The sequence below is a fragment of the Chaetura pelagica genome, unplaced genomic scaffold (genome assembly GCF_000747805.2).
Source record: "Chaetura pelagica isolate M959 unplaced genomic scaffold, ChaPel_1.0 scaffold10, whole genome shotgun sequence".
Classification (NCBI taxonomy): domain Eukaryota; kingdom Metazoa; phylum Chordata; class Aves; order Apodiformes; family Apodidae; genus Chaetura; species Chaetura pelagica.
Genome location: NW_009952263.1, coordinates 4856340 through 4881387, shown reverse-complemented (window position 1 = coordinate 4881387; position 25048 = coordinate 4856340). Strand labels below are relative to the sequence as shown.

The 25048-nt window shown below is 41.1% G+C and overlaps 1 protein-coding gene across 8 annotated transcripts in view; it reads left to right on the top strand.

Annotated features, from left to right (window-relative positions):
• RARB (retinoic acid receptor, beta) overlaps window positions 1-25048 on the top strand; it is a 195177-nt gene that overhangs the window by 142675 nt on the left and 27454 nt on the right. For all 8 annotated transcript variants that reach the window (XM_010007511.1, XM_010007509.1, XM_010007510.1 and 5 more), the window contains one exon: window positions 6091-6232. In XM_010007511.1, the coding sequence (XP_010005813.1) occupies window positions 6091-6232 (142 nt within the window). The remainder of the gene's footprint in view (window positions 1-6090; window positions 6233-25048) is intronic.

Here is a 25048-nt window from a genome sequence, read left to right as displayed (position 1 = left end):
TGACAGAGGTTTCAGGTATGGTGTGGGATTAATTTTCTTTTCTGTTAGTTGTTTTTCTCTTTCTCTTCAGAGCTCAGTCAGAGTTTATACTGATAAGCTGTACTATAGGGAAGTCCTTCGTACTCCTTTGTTTCTTTTAACATAGAGTAGCAATACACTTCACTCAGACGCTTATTTTGCAGATTTACCAAAGAATGGCCTCTAAATCTGCAGGAGTCATAGTTGGCTGCCTGTATTTGGAGGTAATCAAAGATGAACCGAGCAGGCTGTTCAAACAGATTGAGCTCGCCAATAGCCCTTCTCTGCTGATTACCCTGTCCCTGGCTTGCAGTGCAAGTTTTCAACTTGTAAGCCCACTGCATCTGCGGGCAAAATATTTTTAAGATGTTGTTGGGATCAAATGATCCATCTCTCTCGATGTGATGTGCATCACTTGAACTCTAAATTGACTTGCCAAAATCAACTGGACAGTGAAGGAGAGGGGATTGCATAGATTTCCTATCAAATATGTAAGGGTAGCAGCTCATGCTAACAATTCAGTAAGACTTCAGAAGTTTAAATACTTACATCATCTTGAGGGCTCATCCTTAATGACCTCCTTTGTATCCAGATAAACAGTGGCATAATGGCATTCAAAATATTACTGAAGTAGTTAATACAGAGCACTGCTGCTCTGTACTGATGTGTCTGATTTTGACGCACTACCAGGAAGATACTACAAAAATAAGCAGAGAGTGAAATGAGGTGGGTTTTTTTGGCATGGTGTTGAAGTTAGACTAAATAGGTTATTTAGTTCTAAGCAAAAGACCTAGTAAACTGGGTTTATTTGCTGCTTAATACATACAGTTTCAAGTATCACTCTCTGCTTTCAAAGCAGCAGATAAGATATCAACACAATTAAAAGTGAAAAATAATCTGTCTGCTCTGCCAGTGGCGGATGCTCAGAGAACACACACTGATACAATAGATTTCTGAATAATTTATACTCAGCATTTTTTCCTTGCACTCGGTAAATGAGGACGCCTAATGTGGCATGGTCAGAGTGATACTCTATCTGTCATCCATTAAGATAACAAGATTGGTGGGCCTGGAAGGAGCGTGGTGTGGCGCGCAGAAAAGATGAGATTAAAAATTGAAACGTTTGTCCGAAATGCTTTGTGTAAAGGAGGCCGATAAAAGCTGCTCAGGAGGACGGAATTAATTCCTAAGTGTGATTTCTGCAAAGCTTTGTCTTTGCTGAAATACAAACACAAGGTCTGTGTTCCTTTCAAAAGTTGTGGATAAAAGGAATATTAGAGCAAATCACTGTTTCTGATAAGTCTTCAGTAGGCTCCTCTACTTCAAATTCAAGTACTTTGTAGGTGCTATCAAAATGATTACGTATGACAGTAATGCTTTATGTCTCATAGAATTATTATTTTAATATATTCATAAGGCATTTTCAGTTTTGAAAGAAAGAATAATTTGTGCTTGTTTTTGGCATAGAGTGTCTCATCTCCCATCACAGGGTGATAATTTGGGCGGGATGCTGAAATATTTGCGTAAAAAATTGCTCATGTAAATATTCAGCCAAACAGACTCTTTTGGAGGTTAATGTATTACAGTAAATAGTAGCTTTGTTTTCCAAGAGCCAGTGAGTGCATGAAGTTGATTCATTTATAAGCAGTGGTGGTTTGCTATCTCTGAAGTTTCAGACAACTTCTTCAGGTTAGGTCACATTTGTATTTTCTTGATTTTTGAAGAAACCCTTGGGGTTGTGAGATCAGATGGAAGTCATTTGACAAAAAGTACTGGGAGGAAAACTTAGGCTTGCTTCTAACTTTGCTATTTATAGTGAACAGGCCAGTGTGTTATACCTGTGCTATCTGGAACCCAGCCTTGAAATGGTTTAAATGTGCTTTTCAACCAGGCAGCAAACACTCTCTGCTCATCTCCGTGTCCTGCAGGGTTTTCTCTTGCTACCGAGCTGCTGCTGGTAACCAAAGCAGGGGAGGTCCAAACATCTGCAGAGGGATAAATACAGGACACTGTCTATAGTTTTTATTCTAGTGTCAACTGTGGGAAGTGTTTCTGGGTATGACCCTGCTGGCAATGTCTCCTAGAATGAGAGGCTACACAGCGTGAGGCTTGTGGGCACAGGTGGGGAACCAGCCCCCAGCACCCAACAAGTGCTTTGCGCCCACTGGGGCTTGAACCCCTGTCACTGCCCCTGAGGTGGGTTTGGTTTGGAGGTTGTATGCAAAGAAATTAAGTAGTATTTCCTATCTGTGCATTTTTCTTAGTACCTATCCAGAGGGAATAGTTTAAGTGATGTATTGCTGAATTTTCTAAATGAGGTTGCCACAGATCTTAGTAGAAATGGTATCCCAGTATTAGAGAACAGTACTTGGGCAGCAGGCACTAGCATGCTGTTAATAAAAAGATCCTTATTTTTGAGCAGGACCACATTATGCTTTTTTTCACTCTAACATTTTATGTAAACAAGTTCATTTTTCTTTCTGTTTCGAAAGTCTAGGAAGAAAATCAAATTACAGGTGTTAAAAAGTAATTTGTAAAACAACAGTCTAAGCTTCCACAATTAATACTGTTGTCTATATCTTTCATTCTGTGTAAGACATTGCCTGGGGAGGTTAGGCTGATGAAAAAACTGTCTATTTCAACCTGGAGATCTGCTTTTTCTGAGTTTATTCTTCTTAAGCCTTTTATATTAGTAATGACTTCATGAATGCTTTATACTTGCTGTCTGCAGAAGTCGGATTACCTTTTTTCTGTTGGACTGGTCAGCTCCTCTGCTTTCCTTCCTGGTTGCCTGTATCTAAACCCTAGGTTAAAAGGGTGTAGAAGTTGTGTCTAAATATCAGAATTGATCCATCATTGGGCACCATTAGCTGCTGGTTATATTTTGGTGAAGTACAGGTGTATTTGGAGGGCGTTGTTTCCCCTTTTCTGTCTTGGGTGACACTTTTGAAGCTTGTATTTCGTTTCAGGTAGTGCCCATGTCAGTAAACCTGAAGTCTCACAAGTGTGGATGAACAGCAGCCTCTGCCCCAAAGATTGTTCAGGCAAAGAGGAGGCTTTGGGGACTGTTTGTTGTTGATTTTTTTTTTAATTACTCGTGTTCACTGTGGTGAGGCAGTTGCTGCATGAGAGGGTTATTTTTGTTTGTTTGGGCCATTTTGTTTCCTGCCTTGTCAGGCTGGGGGTAGGAGAGTTACTCCATTGGTGGGTGTGTTGATTAACACGAACACTGGATTAAGCTGGGGTGGCTGCAGGGAAAGCTACTAGTCTTGGCTTCCTCTACCTCTCCAACTCTTGGCTTCCTCTACCTTTCCAACTAAAAAGTGGTGATCAAATAAGCTGTATAGAGACCCTTGAACCAGCACAGCTCACACCTTCTGCCTGTAGAATTAAACCAAATAGATGCCATAGACTTCTCACAGTTCCAGTTAGCATCTTTGGCAATTATTGCAGAGCTGGGCATCACAATTAGGGGAATATCAAAGGAAGAAAGTAGTAAGTGACAGCAGTAAGTAAACAAACATACACAGGCTTCACATACTTTCTATTGAAAAGATTTGATGATCAAAAGTGTGGAATATAAAACAACAGTTTTATTGATAACTTAAGAGGTTTTAATAGCCTAAACAAATAACTTTAAATTTTTCTTCTGTGTCCAGTAGCTTAAGGAAAAGTAAGAAGTGAAGAGTTTTTATTTACCTCTTTGGTGATAGTATTAAATATATTTTAAATCAGAGGACCTAACCCCAGGATGAGGCTTGCCTGTGCAAGGGCTGAAGAAAACTATTGCCAGTGGTTACGTGATTAAGGAGGCATTTTTAAGTTCTGAGTGAATCTGAGGTATTTTCATAACATTAGCATCTATAGCATGTTGGGTGTGCAAGGAATTTATGACCAGCCCTTACTGACTGTGTGTGCCCTACCACACCCTGATCATATGGCCAGAAACTCTCCCAGTTAACTGTGAACAATAGGGCTTTTGGTTTTTTTAACTACTTGCATATCTTGGTGAGTGCTTCTAGGAGAGCCTATTTTATAGCTTACCACGATTGCATCTTTGGACAAATGCATTGTGGGCACAGAGATACCCTCTGCAGCATCAAGTTTACTGCTTCCCTGTTTAGGGTGTAAACATGTGGCTGGTTGAAGAATTTTAGCCTCTTAAGCCCTCCAACAAATTTTAAATTGCTAACTATTCTTCCATAATGATATGATGTTGACTGAAATTTGACCCTGCTGCTTGCTGAAACGATTTTTAAAATCTGAGTGAGAAGGTTAAATAGTGTTGTCAAATTTCCAAATGTCTGTTGCAAAAATACTTTCGCTGAATATCTGTGGGTTGAGCTCTAAGTAAGTAAACAAACATACACAGGCTTCACATACTTTCTATTGAAAAGATTTGATGATCAAAAGTGTGGAATATAAAACAACAGTTTTATTGATAACTTAAGAGGTTTTAATAGCCTAAACAAATAACTTTAAATTTTTCTTCTGTGTCCAGTAGCTTAAGGAAAAGTAAGAAGTGAAGAGTTTTTATTTACCTCTTTGGTGATAGTATTAAATATATTTTAAATCAGAGGACCTAACCCCAGGATGAGGCTTGCCTGTGCAAGGGCTGAAGAAAACTATTGCCAGTGGTTACGTGATTAAGGAGGCATTTTTAAGTTCTGAGTGAATCTGAGGTATTTTCATAACATTAGCATCTATAGCATGTTGGGTGTGCAAGGAATTTATGACCAGCCCTTACTGACTGTGTGTGCCCTACCACACCCTGATCATATGGCCAGAAACTCTCCCAGTTAACTGTGAACAATAGGGCTTTTGGTTTTTTTAACTACTTGCATATCTTGGTGAGTGCTTCTAGGAGAGCCTATTTTATAGCTTACCACGATTGCATCTTTGGACAAATGCATTGTGGGCACAGAGATACCCTCTGCAGCATCAAGTTTACTGCTTCCCTGTTTAGGGTGTAAACATGTGGCTGGTTGAAGAATTTTAGCCTCTTAAGCCCTCCAACAAATTTTAAATTGCTAACTATTCTTCCATAATGATATGATGTTGACTGAAATTTGACCCTGCTGCTTGCTGAAACGATTTTTAAAATCTGAGTGAGAAGGTTAAATAGTGTTGTCAAATTTCCAAATGTCTGTTGCAAAAATACTTTCGCTGAATATCTGTGGGTTGAGCTCTAAAATGCTTAAAGTAATCCTCTTTTTTTTTTTTTTTTTTTTTTCTTCATTATTATATGATATTATCTAAAGCTTGGGATTTAGAGCAGATAAAGAATTAACTTGTTTTTTGCCTTTTTTTTCCATGCCAGCTAACCTTGCCATTTATGGCTGCTTTTCTGTCTTTTACTTGCTGAAGGAGGAGTCTGGTCAAATGGTGTTCCCTAAGTACAAACCAGACCTCTAGTTCTCTTCAATTTCTGTTCAAGATCATTCTAATTACTTGATTATTTTCACAGCTGTATCTGAATAAGAAAAAAATGCTGTAATTGGCAACTTTTACAAGTTCAAAACTCAATAACCTGATGCTGGAACTCTTCCACCTGCAGAAGCCTCATTAACTGCTGTAGGAGTTCCAGCAGCTAAGAGACCTGGGTTTCAAATTTGTTTCTCATTTTACATGCAGCCTTCGAACTAGAGAAACTCTGCAGTAACAAAAATAGACAGGACCTTTAGGCTGAGAGAGGCTATTGGTTGTTGGATGAGTGCTTGACTTCCAAGTGGATCTGTTAGGAAAGCTGATGTTTACCCAACACATTACTACATCCATAAGCTGAAATAATTTTTATTTCAGCTTCTTCTAAAATCTAGGACTTATTTCCTGAATGCTGTTTCTAGTTCTAGTTTTGTTTATTTTGTCCTTATTTAATTAGCTTTTATTTAAGAGATGAGTCTTGTGTTGCATAAAACCAGTAGTAAATTATAAGAAGACTGAGTCTTTAAAGATGTCATACTCCAGCCATAATTTTGGCTTTATTTTGCTATTTTCAAGCAATGTTGGTGCCTGACTCTAAGGGTTATGGGAAGCTCAAAAGTTTATTTTACTTTTTTTTCTTGATTTCAGGGCTTTTTCCGCAGGAGTATCCAGAAGAACATGGTTTACACATGTCATAGAGATAAAAACTGTGTTATCAATAAAGTTACCAGAAATCGCTGCCAGTACTGCAGACTACAGAAGTGCTTTGAAGTGGGAATGTCCAAAGAATGTAAGTTGTCTTCAGAAACAATTTATTGTTGGTCATAGCCTACGTATATATGGTAGTCCCAGGGGAAGAAAAGTATGTGATTATGTGATTGAAGCCAGTATCTGCATTCGCATGCACAGAAAGGGCAATTAATTTTACACACAGGTTCAGACCTGTACTTCAGAAACTTCTGAGTTCCTAACTTTGCAGCCTAAATGCCATCATCAGTTAAGAACTTATAGTGCAACGTGCTGCCTGTGCGACATGGCTACCCTGTGAGAAGTGGGTTATTTCTCCCAAGTGGGTTATTTCACCTGGTTTCCTAGAAGAACAAAAGCAGTGAACTTTAAGATTGGATTATCTCCCTTCTGCTCTAGAAGTAGCTTCTTGGGACAAGGGGATACAGCGAACAAGCACTGGCTTCTTAAGCTCAGTTCCAGTCCTCCCTCTGCCCTGCAGACCAGCTCATGGCTGTGCTGAGCTTGGTGTCAGGCCAGGCTGCCATTTCCTAAGGGCTTCCTGGTGGTGCAGCAGGCAGCAGCCTTCTTTAGCCTTGCACCTTCTCCCTCGTGCCAGTGCAGGTGCTCATGCCAGAGGTTCTTTTGTTAGTGGTAGCACCAGTTTGTGCCATTTTACAAAGCTGGTGGTACAATGACCTTGAGTCTTGGTTCAAGCTGCTCTGAAGGGCAAAACAAACTGGCAAATCCTCTTCTCAACCTGCAAAGCCAGTAAACCTGACTATGTAAAAGTGCTGCCAAGTGTACAGAAAACCCAAAGGATTTTCCTTTCCTTTCTAGAAATCTCTGGTTTGCCCTTTAAATGAACATTTTAAAATATTCAAGTAGAAATAGGTGATTTTTCTCTTTTTCCAGTTCATTGGTATCCCTGTCAAGCATGAAAATTTAGCTTAAAAAGCCAGTCTCAAATCTCAAAGGGGTAATGCTTCTAAAACTATCTCATTTTTTATTGGAGTGATTGCAGTAACAAAAAACAAAACAAAGTAGTAATCTTTGGTGTAATTAATTTTGATTGTTGAGGGTTTTTACCTCTATAAGTGATGTTCCTGATTTCAGTAAGTCAATTCCAACAATAAACACTACAGAAATTTGCAGTGTGTGAATAAGAGAGGAGGAGAAAATGCCCAACACTACTACTTCTTTAATTTAATTCACCCACAGAAGTTCCTTGAAGAGACTTTTAAGATCACAGAAAAAAAAAAAAATTACATTTATGACTGAACTGTGACTTAAATCAGTTCTCATCCTCAGCATTTCTCCTTCCTGAATGGCATGGGACTTCCCAGAAGTTCCGTTCTCTGTATTGAGGAGAGCTGAAGAGGTCCCAAAGTCACACCGGTCCTTCCTGGTTGCACCTCCTTTTATTTTTTCTTTTTCACGCTCTCCTTCATTTCCTCTCAGAGGAAAAGTGTTGAGGAGCAGAGAAAGAACTGGATACACCTTTAAGAACGCTTCACAATGTTTTGAACTCCTTTTCATTGAACTCTGAAATTGTGGTTATTAAAAAGGGCCAACATCAAGTTTCAAGCAACTGGGGGGAGGGGGAGAGCAAGCAAGTCTTAGGATTTCCATTATTTCACTGGCTTTTTTGGGTTCTCTAGTTTTCTCATGGGCCTGAGGTGCACTTATCTATACTTATGTATAGATTTACTGGAGTGAAGACCATCAGGAGTAAAGGAGAAGGAAGGCAGGCTAAATACAAAGTTGCACCAAGGTGTAAGATTGAATGAGGAGGATTTTACTGATAGGTATTTGGCATATATGAATGTGCACATTAAGCTTTTTTTCCTTCATAAAAACAGTATGATGCATTTGGACATACAGGAAAAACACTTTTTATCACCTGAGGGCTTGTTGGTCTTGAATTCTTAAGGAGTTTATTGCTGACGTGAAGTAGTAATCTTATTAAGTGCTGTAACGTCACATCAGAGTAGGTTTTGGAAATCTCAGCAGTATTTCTAACATGTTAACCAAGTCACTTGGGGTAAAGTATAAAGACTTATGGCCTTTCAGGTGATGGATTGTTTTCTCCCATAGGATAGCTGGAGCTTTGCCAGCAAGAGTTAAGGTTTGTCTCTGCCTGTTTCTTTGGGTGAACTGAGTGAAATTGCCCTTTGGCAGTTGCCTTTATCTCAAACCACTACAGGCACTGAAAGGGGGATGGCAGGTTGGAGGCGGAACAGAGGATCCCGGGGAGAAGTGAGGGATGTCCTCTGGCTCCATTCCTGTAGAAGGTGTTTGCAAAGGAATACAGAAGTTATTTAAATGTCATCAGTTTGAAGACAGTGTGTCTTGTCTTCTGGGTTTAAGAACTAAGTCTGAAGTGACTCTGTGTTAGCCCTTCATAAACAGGAGCTTTTAATCTCTTAAGATACTTGAAAAAATATCTTAAGATATTTTCTTATCTGACCTTCTTTCATACATGTCTCCAGGTTTCAGCTCCATTTCTTTAGAAGTTTTTGTAAACAAAGGCACATTTGTCAGTGAGCTTTTTTCTTATCAGACAGAGGTTTTTCTTTTCCCCCAGTACCTTCTTCACATTTTATTTTTCTGTCTTCTTACACTTCTGTTACCTTGTAATGTAAAGGCCACGAACAAAGGACAGAAAAGAGTATCAAGAGAAGTCTCATAGGGAAACAAGTCTGGAATGTTCAAACCAGTCATAATCCTGGTGAGCAGCTGCAAATAGGAACCCCAAGGTCTGTTCCCAGGAGCTAAGGAGGAATACATGCAGCATTTCAATATACAGAAGAATCTGGTCTTAAACACTACAGTCCTGTGTTTATTTTTTCTGCCTTTAAAGGACATGCAAAAGTACTTGCATATGTGACTCCTTTTGAGCTTAATGAGCTCAAAAGCTCATCAAAAGCACAAACATCAGGTATGAGAACTGGCAGCCTAGCCAGTGTGATAAGAAAGATTTTAAGAATGGAGGTACCGTGTTTTGGAAGAGAATAGGTACTGAGGTTTCTTCTATGCTTCTATCTTGTTTGAGAGAATGAAGTGAGATGATTAAGGAATGCACCGAATTTGCATTTCTTTATAGGTTGTTTTGTTCATTCAGGGGGAAAAAAAAAAGTTATCTTCCACCCCATGGCTAGTTCCCAGATTTGATCTAGAGAGGTCAGTAACAAGACTGCCTCCAGGGCAGGAGTGGAGCTGTTTGCCTTGCGATAGTATCTGCGGGACCCGCTGAAACTGGATCTCACTAGTGTAGGGACTGTCTTTCCTTGTGCTGTCTCTGTTGCAGAAAGTTTGTGCTCCAATAGCCGAGACAAAGGGTGTGAGGGGAAACGACTTAGTGATGACTGTCTTATCATCCTACAACATGGCAAAACACAGCTTGAAATCAAACCCTGCTGTCTTCTGTCAGACCCCCCTTCTACAGAAAATCCTGAGCCTGTGTCCCTGCAGCCTGAGCTGCTGCTCTGGGTGTAGCAGCCCAGAGCCAGCCCCTCCACAGCTCGACATCAGGTCTAGGGCTTTCTGTGTGTCCATCCCACATCAGTTCACGTGTGGGTGCTCAGGAGCGTGTAGATGCAGCTGAGACTGATCCCCATTTTTATCCTTCTTACCCTTCCAGGATGTTAATTTTTTTAATCAGCACGTAGAGACAAATGTTGATGACACAGGATTCTTTTCTATTATTTTTCGCTGCTGCTGAAGTGAGGAGGCTGCTGAGGCTGACAGTGGCTCATTCTGTGACCGGGCGCCTTAGGAAACTAACCTTTGCCCTTCTATTACGTGATCTCTGAGCTGATGGTGAAGCAGCCTCCTTGGCCTGACCCCAGGTGTCAACAAGCAGCAGGCTGTTGCGTGGATGCAGAGCTGGGTGCTGAGGAGCTGGCGAGGGGTCAGGGCTGCTGCCCGCAGGGAAGGAACACGCGGGAAGCTGGGCAGAACTCATGCACTGAACGGGCTCTTTCAAGCAGCGTGCTGGAACATCCACTTTGTGAGGTGCAGCCTGCCCTTAAAGAACAGCTAAACTGTATTTCTTTTGGGGTACAACAAGGAAGAAGATGGAGCTTCCTTCTGCCACAACTGCTCGGCCTAGCCCAGCCACTATTCCACTTCCATCTGCTTTTATGAAATCTGCAGGCTGCAAGGGCTGTCGCTGGGCTTAGTGACCTTTGGGGTCCCCTCAGACACGCACCCAGCCCACATACCGGGGTGTGCTGCAGAGAACCCTCCCACACTGGCATAACCCTCATCTGCAGTGAGCGATAATAGAGCAAAATTATGTTTATAAAGGCACAGAATTAGTGTTCCAGATTGCTTTAGTGCACTCAAGCAATGTTCAGATTTGTAAATCTGCTTACAATTAACCTCCCTGGAGGGAGGGAATGCAAGGGAATTACCATGAAGTGGAGAGAATCCAGTTTTTGTGCTCAGTATTTATTTTTTGTTTTAAACTTGCACAGAAGTGTCTGTTACTCTGTCACAGACTTCAAAGCCTTACAATATTTTAATGTTCATGCTTTTCAGAACATATTATTACATTCTGCTGTTGAACAAAGGAATAAATTTATTTACTTATTTTAATTCTGGTTTAAATTGGCAAGCAGGAAGCATTAACTTGAAGAACTGTCATGTTTGTATTTTTTTATTTTGTATTTCTGTTTCATTCTCTTTCAGACTCCTTAGTGAAGCCCGATTCTGTCTCCAGTGACTGGTTAAGTGGAGAGCTAGTCTGTGTAGTTACATTTGAGAAGTTCATGCAGATTCCACCGATGTAATTTTAAAGTGAATAATTAGAATGCATGAAATCTTTGTTTAGGCTTCTAGTCACAACCAAGTGGGTTTTAATTCTTTTTAGTCAGCAGAAAGCAGTGGATTTAAGAATCGTTCCTGCTTTGCTACGGGCTAGATTTTTAACTAAATGCCTAAATACCACACAGTGGCTGGGGGCTTCTTAAAAAATTCCAGCGTGGTTGCCGCACTTGTTGACTCCTGACTCCCCTTGCTTTCTCGAGAGGCACGAGCTAAATATCAGAGTGGAAATCACAAAACCCTGAATTCTGTTCTGGGACTAATTTTTCTCTCTAAACACTGCAATCTGATTAGACTAGTTGAGAGGTGAAAATTATGAGTCTTTTTACAGGGGCTGGGAGACCTTGCATTGTAAGTGCTTTGAAGGTGAAAGATGTAAACTGTGAAAATACTAATGAAATTAAGAATTTGAGTATGTAGATAGTGGCAAAAATGTGCCTAGGCTGTATAGATCACAGGGGTTTTTTTCATTTTGTTCATTAAGGTTGGGTTGTTGTTTTTTAGTTGCTGATCACATAGGAATGCTTCTATTTATTTTTCCAGACTGAGAAATTGGGAAGTTTTAAAAGTTAAGACCAAATTCTTGCTATCACTGATGGGGAAATTTTTTCAAGATGAGAGCAAAGCCAACTTGAAGCATCTTCCTGCTACAACAATCACAGTGCTCTAGTGTCAGTCTTTCCTCTGCCAGAGATAATGCACACTTTGTTATGCTGGATGGCTGAAAATTATTTGTATACAATTAAAATTCTCTTGTAGAGAGCTGAGTTCACACTTGTTGCCTGTTGTTTCCCATGGTTAAACAAACATCTCTTGCTTTTCACATCGGTTTGGTGTCTCCTAAGAGGCAGATCTGCTTTTCTTTTCTCCTTTTGGGGTCTTCCTCCGTTGTGTTTTAGCCATTCCTCCTGATTTTGCATAGCTTTCATTTGCCAGCTTTAATGTTTAAAGGAGCAACTTAGATTGAATGTTATTATTCATAATTTACTCTATGTTCTGTGAAGATGGTTATGTAATAGCAGTAATTGCATCAACTCACCTAATGAGCTTTCCCTCCAGTGCCATGTACAGCAGATTAATAGCCCATGAATTCATTTGCAGCTCGTTGTGTTTCAGAAAAGTATTTCAGGCAGCAATTAATAAACTGCTAAAGAAAATAACATTAAAAATGATTTTTTTTTATTATGTTAACTCTCCAGCTGAACAATTTATTGGCACCTTTCAAGATGCAGCTAAGTAAATTCTCTCCTAGTTCCTCAAGCAGAGCGTGATTGGTGAACCCTGCTCAGCTCAAGACTGTTTGGTAATTAGTCTGATCTTTATATCCTAAAATGTTAGGGAAAAGTCTGAATAGCAGCCTGAGGTTCTCTTTTTCTTCTGTTCATTATATACAGCTATTAGGCAAATAGCTGTAACTTTAAACCATAACATGCTAGTGCTGCAATTTTTTTCCCCCCATTTCTTGCATAAAAGACCCATAATTGTGTAAGCCAAGAACTGAAGACCCCAGCCAATAAACATCCCATGGCACTGTTTCTGTGCTGCTTGTTGTTGACTCCAGTGTCCTGTACCTCCCAAGTGGTGGGACTGAGCCCAGAGCAGGGACCCAGGGAGGGTCAGGGGTGCTGCTGCCTTGTGGGAAGATGAACCAGGGGTCAAATGCCACTGCAGGGGGAGATGCTGGGAGACAGGCAAGGAGATGGAAGAGAGAGCAGGAAAAGCCCCGTGTTTTGCAGCGTAAAAGGGAATGAGGTGATCGAACCGGATGGGAGAGGAGCAGCAGTGAGATGCCAGGGCTGTGGCCACTTCCATGGGGGATCTGTCTGGGGAAAGGGGAAGACATCATTGCATGTGGCTGATCTTGCTAGGCTGCTTAGAATTACTCTTTCCATGCCTTCTTCAAATTTGTTTAATATCTTTATAAAGTTTTTAGTGTTTTACAAAATTTCTTTTTCAAAATAGTTATGTTTCCTCCTCCCACTCCAAAAGAAGCACTAAGCCTTGGCTTGTCTTTAAAAGTCGTAAAATATATATATATTAAGACCTTTTCCCTCCTTTTGGGCTCTTGAGGACTGAGTAAGCATAAAGGGAATTCCTTCAATAAGCTCATACAGAGATTGATTACATGTCCTCAGCTGGATGTTACATTAAGACTTATTCACTAAGGTATAGCTACTGTGGTGAACTTTTCATCGCTCTCTGCTGTCTCTATGACAACACAGATCCCGGCAGAAGTTACCAGGGCTTGCATGCTCTCTGCAGCCTTTGTCTGTATCTATCAGTCCTAGTCTTCAGCAGCAGTATGTGTGTGCCTGGCTTATGTTTTTGCTGAACCAAGGTGTTTTATTAAAGTTGTGACACTTCTGAAGTTGTTACGCTAATAATTTTTACTGCAGTACCCAACCATGCTCTGAAAGCAACGTGCTTTAAGAAGGGAAGAAGTGTCCATTTAGATATTAGTGGACTTTTCTGAACACATCTTGATCTTGTCCTGAGGAAGAAATTCAGCTGAACAGCACAGAATCTGTGTAACTTTTCTTTCATTATAGGTGAAACTCGGAGGTAACTAGAGCCAGTAAAAAGTGTAGTGCACATGCAGTCTTAATTTCTACATACAGTTGCAGCAAACTCCAGAGGAGTACGTGTTACTGTCCAGTGGCTCTATCAAAGTTGTCAGACTTGACTGAACATTCCCTTTAAGGCAGTACATTTCATCAGAGCCCATGGAATGGCTAAAACCTCTCTGTTGATCCTAGCAGCTCAGGTTTCCCTGCGTGTCCTGCCATGTGCCACCTCCCCTGGAGGTCTGCCTCTTCTATAAGGACAGTTAGTGGCACTGACACAGGTGGAACTTCCCATTTGTATATTTCACACCTTTAGGATTTCTTAGGGATCATCACATGCTTTCTTAAGTTTTCTAGTAAAAGGTGTTTGGGATGGATATTTCTTACAAAGGCAAGCCACTTCTTAATACTGATACGGTTGTTTCTGTGGCCTTTTTTCTGTTGTTTCTTGCCCCTCACTTTGGTTTTGGGCTGTCCATGGGGGAGTTGCAGCATTATTCTAGGTCATACATATAAACACCCTGGTTCTACGCATTTGTGCTGCCATTGCAGGTAGCCTTTGCCTCCTCTTGAGTTTAGTATCCCAGCTGCTTTCATGGCAGGCAGAACCCTGGGTTATTCTTTCTGCCTTATGCTGTGCTGGACAATGCTGCTGTAAGAGCAGATGGGAAATCTGGAGGTAGCCTTTCCTTGCCCGATCCATGCTCTCCAAAACACAGGGCTGAGGCCATGCTTGCTTGGTCATGCAGACATAACTGCTGAGACCCCAATCCCATGACCTCAAAAGCTTTGTTTCAGGGCTTCCATTCTTCCTTTATGCACTCAGTTCACTGCTTCGTATTCCTCATTTGGATCATTTTCTTGTTCAGGGGCACGGGGCGTCTTTGATGCATCTCTTTTTCCTAATTGCCATTGTGCTTTCTCTACTGGCAACTTGTGGTCTGCTGTCTTTTTTTCTCCCTTTGAATGCTTTTTTCTTTATTTTGGGATGTTGAATCTGAAGGATGGAGAAATATCGATGAGATAAATATCAGTCTGGGAACAAGCAAATTGCCAGTGTCCTGGGCCTTGAGGCTAAACATGGCTTATTTGGTTGTCAAGCCAACCTGAAAATGTTATCTACAGTAGCCAAGGTTCATGAGAAATGCAGTAAATTGTTCCCAAGAGTTCTGGGAAGGCTGAGCTGCAGCAACTTGAAAGTGCCTGAAGGATGTGGTATCAGTGGAGACCCGTATTTGGTCCTTCCCCTTAGAAGAAGCATGTGAGACTGTGCACCTTCCTTATGGTTTATGTATCTGTAAACGTCCTTATTTGTTTTCCTGGTGACGCCTTCACTGGAGATGGTCTTGCATAGGATAAGTGGCTCTGCAGAAGGCAAAGGACCAAAGCTCATGGTGGCCTCTCTGTGGAAAGCAGCCCTTGTGCTGATGGCATGGAAGATAGAGAGCAGGCCCTCGGAAACCAGTAAGCTCTCAAAAACAGTTTAGGAAGATCTCTGCATAAGAGGTGAGGCTGTGGATTTCCCTCTGCTGCTGTCAGGCTCTTATTGCTTGCTTTCATCTGCTTTATGAATTGTTATAGCAGAGAGAGTTTTCCATTGCTGTGCCTGCCATAAGCCAGCTGACACATTGCAGCTCCTCCTGCTGGGATGCTGGCCCTAGGACTTGCACTCTAAAAATAGGCTCAATTTGTTTTTAGTTTGACTTGGTATCACATGCTCAATTTAAAGTACATTGGAACAGTTAATCTCCAGTTCTTCAACGCTCACATGGAAAGTGTACAGGATTTTTTAAAGTTAGATGGCATACAAGCAGTATCCTAATTTAAATAACACTCTGCTGCTAATGCTTTGAAAGGAGAAAGATTGTTCGTAAGGCATTGGGATTTTCAATTTCCTTTGGCCCAAAGTGAACAGAAGCAGTTTTGTCTCACCTTAGTCCAGTATTTGTTCACATGCTTGTGGGTTTCTGAAAACTCTTGCATTTTTAAATCTAGGTCTTATGAAAAGTTTGTCAATCAGACAAAAGCTCAGAAAACTAACTTTAGCAAGTTGCCGCTGAAAGCCCTACAGGTGGTGCCTGTGGCTGCAAGGCATTTGATCAGCCATGGAATCATTTCTCAGGGCCATGCATCCATAACCAGTTGCTTATTGTCCATAGAAACAGATTTGGTAAGTAAATGTGAGGAAATTACCTGACTTTTGAAGACATTTACCTGAATTTCAGAGTTAAAGCTAAGTGGAGTTCTTCCGTTCCCCTGGCAAAAAGTGCAGCAGAAAGCATACGTGCTTTTAGTTGGATTACAGGCATGGTTAGTCATCTGACAGACAGTTTTAATGGAGTCAGAAAGACATGCTGGGGAAACATGCTGACCTACTTTTCTTTCTTTATTTCTTCCTTTTTTAAAACTTTTAAGCAAGTGAAATGTTAATTTTAAAACTCCGCATAAAGTTTTATTTTGCTGAAGAAGCTAATTTTGTAATTAATTTATTTATGCTTCTGCTGGGGGTATCATAGATGGTTTTGCTAATGGAATTTCATCAGGTTGTTTTTGTTTCTGGTGGGAAATTGGGTTACATCTGAGAAATCCGTGTTCTTCCCCCTTTCTAGCACAAAGCAATCGGCTTCAAGTTAATGAATGTTTTAAGTCCAATCCTCTGAGGGGAGACTTTACAAACCATCTAAAATGACAGATGAACAAAGTGTATTACATTTGTATCATTTTCAACGCATTATGTTTTTAAACATTTTTCATCTTTAAACTTGTGGGAAGAGGGATCCGTGACAGAGAGCATCGTGCATTGTGCATTTGGGATTGTTTTTTCCCACGTTTAAGTAGGTCGATGCTCCACCGTCAGTGTTTTCTTGGAGGCAGAACTCAGTGTATGTAAACCTGGGAAACTCTTAAATATAAAACCTGAGAGCCTGAAGAGACAGCATTACATTAAATAGGAAAGCTGAGCAGTGACGTCACAAACAGAAATAGTAAACTGAATGATACTGGGAGATAAGGCAAGGCTTTTTTAAAAACGCTGCAGGCATCACCACATTCACTCCTTTCGAAGGAGGCACAAATGGAATTCATGAAATGGCTGGGGGTGCCAGGTTACTCCCCCCTCTGGCACAGAGAGGCGCTTTATTCCCTTGGCAGCAACAGGTAGTTTTGGTGAAGAGAATAACGCTCGGTTGAGGGAGCAGGAGAGGTCATCATTCCTTGACTCTCCGGTCGATCCAGAGTCACTGTGTTCACCTGCTCTGTCTCCTCCTGTTTCCATCATGAGCAGGTTTCCTGCTGTCAGTCAGCCCTAGTGCAATGGGTGCTGCTGCAAATCCTTTGCTTCGTCCCATCTCTCCTGAAAAAAAAGTTCTGTTTTCCTTGTTTTTATTTTTACTCTCGACTTGCCAACTATAGTTTGCATTATGGAAGTAGTAACACAATATAAAAGAGGTGGAAAAAATGGAAATTGCCAGGAGTTGCAGGAGTGTATGGGGAATAGTATTACATGTCAAAGAATCCACAAGTTATGCATGCTCTTCCAAAGGGTAGGAGCTTGCTTTTGTATGTTGTGTACTTTTAGAGGATGTCCCAGTGGCAGAATAAAGAATTTATTTTCTTTTTCTAAATTGTTTTAAAAAGGAAATGAGAGTGGTTTATTTTGGCTAATGCATGGGAGTCTCAAGCATGCTGAAGTTGGTATTGCACAGGTTTTAGCCATTTTATAACCTTGAGGTCAATAGAGGAGGCATCAACTCAAGAAGAGCAGTCTACAGTAAATGGATGTCCTTACATGATAAGCTGCTGCCCCTTTTAGTACTACTACTACTTGTAGCTGTGTGAGCTGCTTCTTACATACAAAGGGCTGTCTTCCTCCTGTTTTTCATGCCATAGCACATCTTATGGGTAACCTGTGACACAATTTATTTTTATTCTAGTGGAGAGACAACAGGGAAGAGCCACTCAAAAAAGAGTCATTTCTGAAGTTTCATCATGGTGGGTTTTTTCTGATACAGAGGATTTGTTGATATTGGAAGATAAAGCATTAGATTAAGTAGAGCTAGAGTTGCTCTGGCTGATCTCTATCTGTCTGGGCAGGGAGCAAACCAGGGCTCTTTTGTTTCAAATTAGATGCCTCATGAAGATGGGTGTGGACGTCCAGAGCTCAGTGTGTATTTGGTCTCATAGTCCACATTGTACAGTGCCATATTGACTGGTTATCCCATTGAGGAGCTCAGGGATCAAACTTATACAGTCCAGATCCCTGTAACAAATGACATGGAGAGCTGTTAGTTCATAAAAGCCTTTTAACGGCATTTTTCTACCAGAAGGACTCAATTTGTCCCTTTCTGTAATTTGGAAGAGAACCTCAATGCATACTTTTTTCTTTTTTTTCCTCCTTAGATGTGTCTTCAGATGAATGCTGCTGCTAAATCAGATCATCCAGAAAATAATACTAAATAGAAAAGGAGTGCAAATAATAAGAAAAAAAGAGAGAGAATAGTTGGAATTAAGAAAAAGAAACCCCTTTGTATTCAGCCCACTCCTGTAACAATGTGAAAAGTACACAGGGAGACAAAAGAATAAGCAGAAATATTTTATGCCTTTAATTCTGCAGAAGGCTTAAATCCTTTAGAGAAAGTCAAAGCCTTTTCTTGGCACCTTTTCCTGTTGTTTTTTAAGTCAGTTATAGCTATTTCACAGTTTATTAGGAAAATTTTTCCTGCTAGAATTTTAGCTTGGCAAGGTGTGAACATATATAAAGCCATACAGACACATCAACTTCCTTGCACAGGGTATACATGTTATCCCCATGAGTTGTGGATCTTCTTTCTTGGCTGGGGGAAGGGGTGGAGAGATAACCCTATAGTAAATCGATCTTGCAGTAATGGAACAGGAACATTTAAAAATACTCACTGGAAACCAGGGTGTGGGAAGAATAAGGCAATTAAGAGGAATTGTTCGATATCCTGTCTTAACAGTTTATTGTATATATTTTTAATGAGTATTTAATCTCTAATGCTATGTGAGGGATTAGAAAAAAAGGGGGAGTCAGGCCTCTTTCTGTGCATACTTCTATGTTTCCCCTTGATTGAACATTTTCTCTGGGCAAGTTGTTTAACTTGAGCTGGTTGGAGGTGTTCCAGCACAACAAAGCTTCACTGAAAGAGAACACTGGGTTGAATCCCAAAATGCAGAGTTGTCAGCATTGTGTCGTGTTCAGATTTGCAACATCTGGAAATGAGTAAGAAGGGGGGCCAAGAAGGATACTTGTCAGTTCCCATCCTCCACGTTGCGTCACCCAGCTGGTGGACTTGCCTGTGCCATGTCTGCTGCACAGCCAGGGGCTCTGGGGCAGTACTGCAGCTGGATGGGGAGGTGGATGTTCATTGGCTCTTTTAGGAACTGAAGAAAGCTCTGCTTTTGGAAGTCCGTTTTCAGCCAGTGCTTCCCATGGGGATTATAACCCAGGAACAATATCCTGAGGACCTAATAAAAATCCTTTTTTAAGTGCATCTTGCATTAGGCACTTGGCCAAAGTCTTGGAGAAGACCATTCTATTGGGAAGGAGATACCAGACCTGTGCATGATGACTTAAGGGCCCAATCCCACACTGCTGAAAGACAGGAAAGATTTGTCATTGCCATGACTGAGGTGAGGGTAGAAACCACTAGTAATGCCAGTTAATCCTATATTGGGTAGTCATTTGTAATGTCATCTGGGGACCACCACCCTCATTTAGTCAAGGACCAAGTGTGTGTTGAATTCAGACTTCTTGCCCAACCCTTGGCTTCCCTTTCAGACGTCATCTCACGTCCAAGTTGCATCCTTTGTTTTCACAGAGAAGTCTGGGAAAACTAGGTCAGTTTATCCAAGTAGAAATTATTATTTTATTGAGTTAACTCTGTGATGACCTGCTGCCTGTTTGCCTTCTCAAAATGAACTCCCTTGTGTGCAGTAAGTCTTGTGCTGGAAGTTGCAGAGGCCTCAGTAATCCCTGTGATTTCAAATCAACAATAAAAAGTCTGCTTTTTTTAGTATCTTTCTGTTTCCTGGAAACAAGTGTCTGTCTGCTTTGCTCCTTGTCTGATCACTACATCAGGCTGGTCTGATGTACTGTAGAAGTGCTTAATGCGAAAAGGTTATGTACGGGCTTTACTGGGGGTATTTAAAAGAACTTATGGAGAAATCAGGATTCAATGCTGCTTGACCCTGTCTGGCAGGGAATTAAGCTCTTTAAGCCAGTCCTGTAGTTACTAGCACGTCTTTTTTAAATAATGTGGTCTACTTACTCCTCCTATTTCAGAACTTGTCCCAGACAAGAAAGCAGTTGTAGGTTTTTTTTTTAAATGAAAGAGTAGTTAGAATGTATTTTAAAGAACTTCTTTGGCATTGTACATAAAAGATAAAATATATCAAAATAGACAGTCTGATAATTAGGTGCAGGCTTGTGGAGTGATTCATGTCATAACGTGAGTGCTGAAACAGCTGAGGTTGCTGCAGGTGTGTTAAGGGAATTCGACCCCGTAATGCCGTGATGCTTCTGCCGCTACATAAAGCAGGAGTACAGATGTCCAGAGAGCCTGCATTAACAGATGAAAAGCAGTGTTTCTTTGTGTGAATTATGGATGGTGCAGTGTTTATTAATCACCCAAGCAACAAACAGCCTTTGTCTCCCAGGCATTTTTTGCTTTGAAGAGTCATGTTAAAGCCTGCTGCTATCCCAAGCACAGAGATCCCAGGCAGGAGCTGGGGCTTTGGCAGCTGCAGGTTGAGCCCCACTGAGGCTCAGCACTGAGTTACCCTGTGCAGAGGTGGAAAGGGATGTCCTGACTGAAGAAAAACCTGAGAGACAGAGGCATTTCAGATGCCTCAGCTTGCTGGTGTAGTATTTCAGGGTAGACAGTGAGATGCTAGAGCTGAAAGTGAATAAACTTGTTTACCTGTGTCAGTAGCCAACTTCAGTGGGGCTTTTATGGAAAACCAGCAGTGTTGCCAGCCTGGCACTCCTGGAGCCTGCTGGCTGGCTCAGCTTGGCCTTCCCAAAATCCTGTGATAGAAAGTAAAAGAAGTCCCCTGACCTCACTCTTTCACCTTAGGTTAGAGTTTGTGAAAAAAGGATTGTGTGATCTTAAAAAAACAGAACAAAACAAAACAAAAAAAAAAACCCAGTAGTTCACCCCAGTAACAGATTGTTTATTCTCATTGCTCAGCTTTTGGGAAGGGAGACAAAGTAAACAACATGCTAATATGCAGTGACATGCGATGGTATTGCTTGAGCTTGTTATTTTACCATTTGATGAAACTTTTCTTTTAGCTTTAATGACACTGAAGAGTTTTAATGACAGGCACTATTAATTAAAAAATTGAACCCAGCTGCAGACCAAGCCCATGGGCAGGTGCACATGCATGCCCAATGTGTTGGACCACACATTGTTAGGAGGCTTAAACAGTGAATGTTTTGGCTGATCTTCTGGTGCTTTTAGGTCCGTGTGGTTGAGTAATTCAGTTCTTCCTATCTCTTCCTCTTCGGCTGCCTCTTCTGGCTGAGCAGGTTGCTCAGGGGCAGCTCAGGGCTGGCCAGGAGGGGAGCCTGTGCAGAGAGGTTGAGCATGGCTGTGGATCTGAACTCTCTGTGTGTCCCCTGCCCACCACTTCAGGAGCCAACCCTGGCACCCCAACAGCTGGAAATAACATCCTGATCTCAGTTTCATTTGTTTGTTTGTTTATTTCTTTATTAGTAGGAGTGTCAAGAAGCCTTTGTGCTTAGGAAGGAATTTGTATAAGTTCGTAATGGCACGTTTTCCATCTTAACTTCAGAGGAATAGGTAAATAGCATCTGAGCTGTTTCTTTGCTTTTATTATCCCTGGCCTAGTGGGAGGCTAGGGCTGCAAGCTGCCAAGGCTCTGATGCAGGCTAACGTTGCCATTCCAGACTGTGGCTCCCTTTCTTAAAACACGCCAGGAACAACTGTTCCTCCACCTTCATGAGCTCAATTGATGGTTGCAGGAGGCAGTGTGTTCTTTGTGCTTGATGAAGTACACTGTGCACAGGCCTCTTCAGACACGTTGTCAGTTGGCAGCTCTCGCGCTGGCTGCACCTTTACACAATTGCACAAGGCACCAGGAGGTACAAATGTGATATCTAGCCTTGGGGGCAAAACAAAGAAATGAGACTTAGGTACGAATGCGGCGTTATCCATCTGCAGATACTGTTATTAGACCTGATCTCCCACTATGCTACTGTAGTTTTACACTAATAAGACTCCGCTGTGATCGGTGGAGTAGCACCACTGCAAGACAAAAATAGGGGTGATAAGTTGGGACTGTTATTTTTAATTCTTAGTAAATAACATAGGATTGTACCCTGTTTGGGGAAAACCAAACTGCATTCACTGCGTGAAACTAGCTGTAATAAAAGGGAGACATGCAGGTAGCACACCTTCTTGGTGTTGCTCCTGAACTTCTCTTCCTTCTGGGGAGCCATTGCTCTGGGTACTGAGCAGCCATGTGCAAGTAAGGGGAAAGAGTCTTCCCTTCCCCCAGCTCACCTTCTTTTTTTAATAGCCTTTCCATTTGCGTTTCCATTTTCCCACAAAGTAAGTTTTACCATACGTAATCAGAATTTGTCCTGTAGCTGAGACTCATTCATTACATTAAATGAATGTGCTTATTAGAGAACGTTGTTTTGTTGAAGGAGTCTGTTAACAATGTTACCAGGAAAGAGGTAGCAATTTGTCATGGTAGGTAGCTTTCCAGTTAAGTAAAAAGTAACTCAGGTTCTTTTCCTCCATGTATCAGGATGAGAAGTAAAATAGTCACAGCAGGTTGAAGTGCATGAACTGCTACAGTCAGGCCAGGCAGAGGGCAGGGGTAAAGTGCAGTGTCTGGTCTTGGTTTACAGCCATGCACTTCCCAAGCCATCAGTGATCCTGGATAATGCCCAACAAATTGAATTGATGACTTTGGATAACCCCAGCTTCTCCTGGTTATGAGGCATCATGCTACCTCCAAAGAGAAATTAATGTAGTATCTGTAGATGAGTAGACTGATTTACCTTTTGGTGAACCTGGAAAGAAAGGTCAGGTTCAGGATATTTTACCTGTAATCGGTTATCCATAAAGAGTTAGTGTACCAGGCTTTGAGATTGTAGCTCAAAAGGGCAGTTGCTTTGAGAAGGTAGCTCAAAAGGGCACTTGAACAGCTGAAATCAGATGAGACAGATTTAATGGTCTCTTAGTGATTTCTGTCTGAAAGTTCAGAGTTTGAAATTTAGGGATTTTTTTCTTTACCCAGCCTGTGGTAAAACAAATGCACTCTAGTTTAACAGAAATCTAATTTCAGACTGAGTATTTAGAAGTATTTTTCAGCTGCTATATATGCACTTGGTCACTTCAGCTGTAGGAAGAAAAAGAATAATCACATTGTGTTTGTGGTCTTGTATATTTTTAGCTAATGTGTTAAAACGCTGCAGTTCCAGAAAAGCAGACCTCCTGTTCCCCAGAGTATTTTCGTTTAACCAGATGTATGCAGAATTTTCTCTAGACTGTCACAGGAGTTACTAGTAGATCTACTGGGATTTTGGTAGCCAAAACAGTAGATAGTAAGCACAATGCTTCTGTTCCCTAAGTGTTTTTGTTTCATGGGGATTCTGCTGTAGGCTGACACCGACACTGGGCAATGGGTTGTCTGCAGAAGCCTCGTGAGTGTGGGAAACCTCCCTGAGTGGAGTGATTGATCCCCAAAGCTTCTTCCCATTCCTGCAGCTGAGCATGGAAGGGACAACTGGCAGTACACACAGGGTGATGCTGTTACTCTGCAAACCCACTGCAGGCAGCATGGTAGATCTTAATAAAAACAACAGCAGAGGATTCACAGGTACATTTTTGGGACCTTCCTGTGAAGATGTTCCATCTCGCAGATGGGAATTTCTGCCTATATTAAGTAACTTGAGGTGGTGCTTGTGTGAAAAGGAAACATATCAAGTGGGTAAATTTTATCTTAGTCAATAGGAATGGCTAGTTATTTCCATTGCAGGTATGTTGGAGAGCCTTCCTTGGAAACCTTAGTGATTTTTTCTGCCTGCAGTTGTTAACGCTAACAACCTTCAGTAGCTCTTCAAGCATCATCTGCTAAGAGTATGCAGATTATCCTGTTTAACACTGGCAATTAGTTGATGATATTAAGAGACTTTGAAAATGGAAATCACAAGGCAAATGCTCTTTAAACAGTTTATCACTAAATGCATAATTGCATCTCTCCACCAACTTTATTTGCAATATGTAGGGAGATGTAAGGGAGACGAAGGAGCGTGCGTTGGGTTCAGCCCCTGGTATAGACACGGTGCCCTGTGCATCCCGGCTCTGACTCAGCTGCTCCTCTTGCTGTTTCTCCTGCTCGCCCACACCCCACATGCTGCAAAACACTTTTTCTTCTAGTTTGCTGTCTTTTTGTTTTTTCAACTTCTTAATTTCTCATTTGTTCTTGAAACCTGTTTTAGGGGGGGTTGTTTTCATTTGTATTTCTGGAGCCCTGATTTTTGTTCTTGGGGAAGTTGTCGCTGTGGTTGTCATGTTCTACAGAGCTTGAACCAGTCCTGAAAGACTGTAGTCAATGCAGAGGTAGGCATTAGTGGTATATTCATTATCTTTCCGGCTGAAGCACTTTATGGAGCCTTTTTCATCATTAAAGCCAAATCTGCCTTTAGAACCCGCTTTTTTTTTTTTCGTTTGGCTGTGGTTTTGGGTCTTGGGTTGGCAGTCCTAGATATTCTAAGTATGGTAGCTGTTGCTTTTGCTTCTCTACGTCTTAAAATCAAAAAGAGAAAAAAAGAAAATAGAATCTCCTAAACGATAGTAAAGTGAAATAATAAAAATCATAATTTTATAATAATTTTCTAAAAAAGAATACCAAAGCCATACCTGTCTTCAAGTGGTATTTTTCTCAGCCCGTTGCTCTGCATTGGCTTGCCAATTTTGGTCCTACATCTGCATCCAGTTAGTATTGTTTTTCTTCGAGGGACTAGAAACTACTTTTTTGTTCATTCCATCTACTAATATTTCAGGGATGTGACAATAGCAGGTGCCAAATTTCATGTCAAAAATAAAATTTTCCAGCTGATGGAATCCTTGAAACCACAGATCAAGTTTCAGGCCAGTTAAATAAAGCTGTAGAGCATCCATTTGTATCATTCATTCATATAATGAAACCTGTTCTTATAACTCAGTTCTTGATATATTAACCCCGCAGTTATCCTTATACATAAATGGGAGATATGTTGCTTTCGTCAGGTATAATAGGATCTAACCGTATAAATCCCCTGTGCATGAATGGAAAAGTAGAGACCCTTAGGCTATAGGTATCAAAGGCCTACCCTATACTTACAATAGCCTAATAAGGTTATTTTGGAGGCATAGGTAATTACTCATGGACTCCCTAAAGCCAGTGATTCATTGTTCACTACTGAAACATTTCTAAATTAATTATGTTTT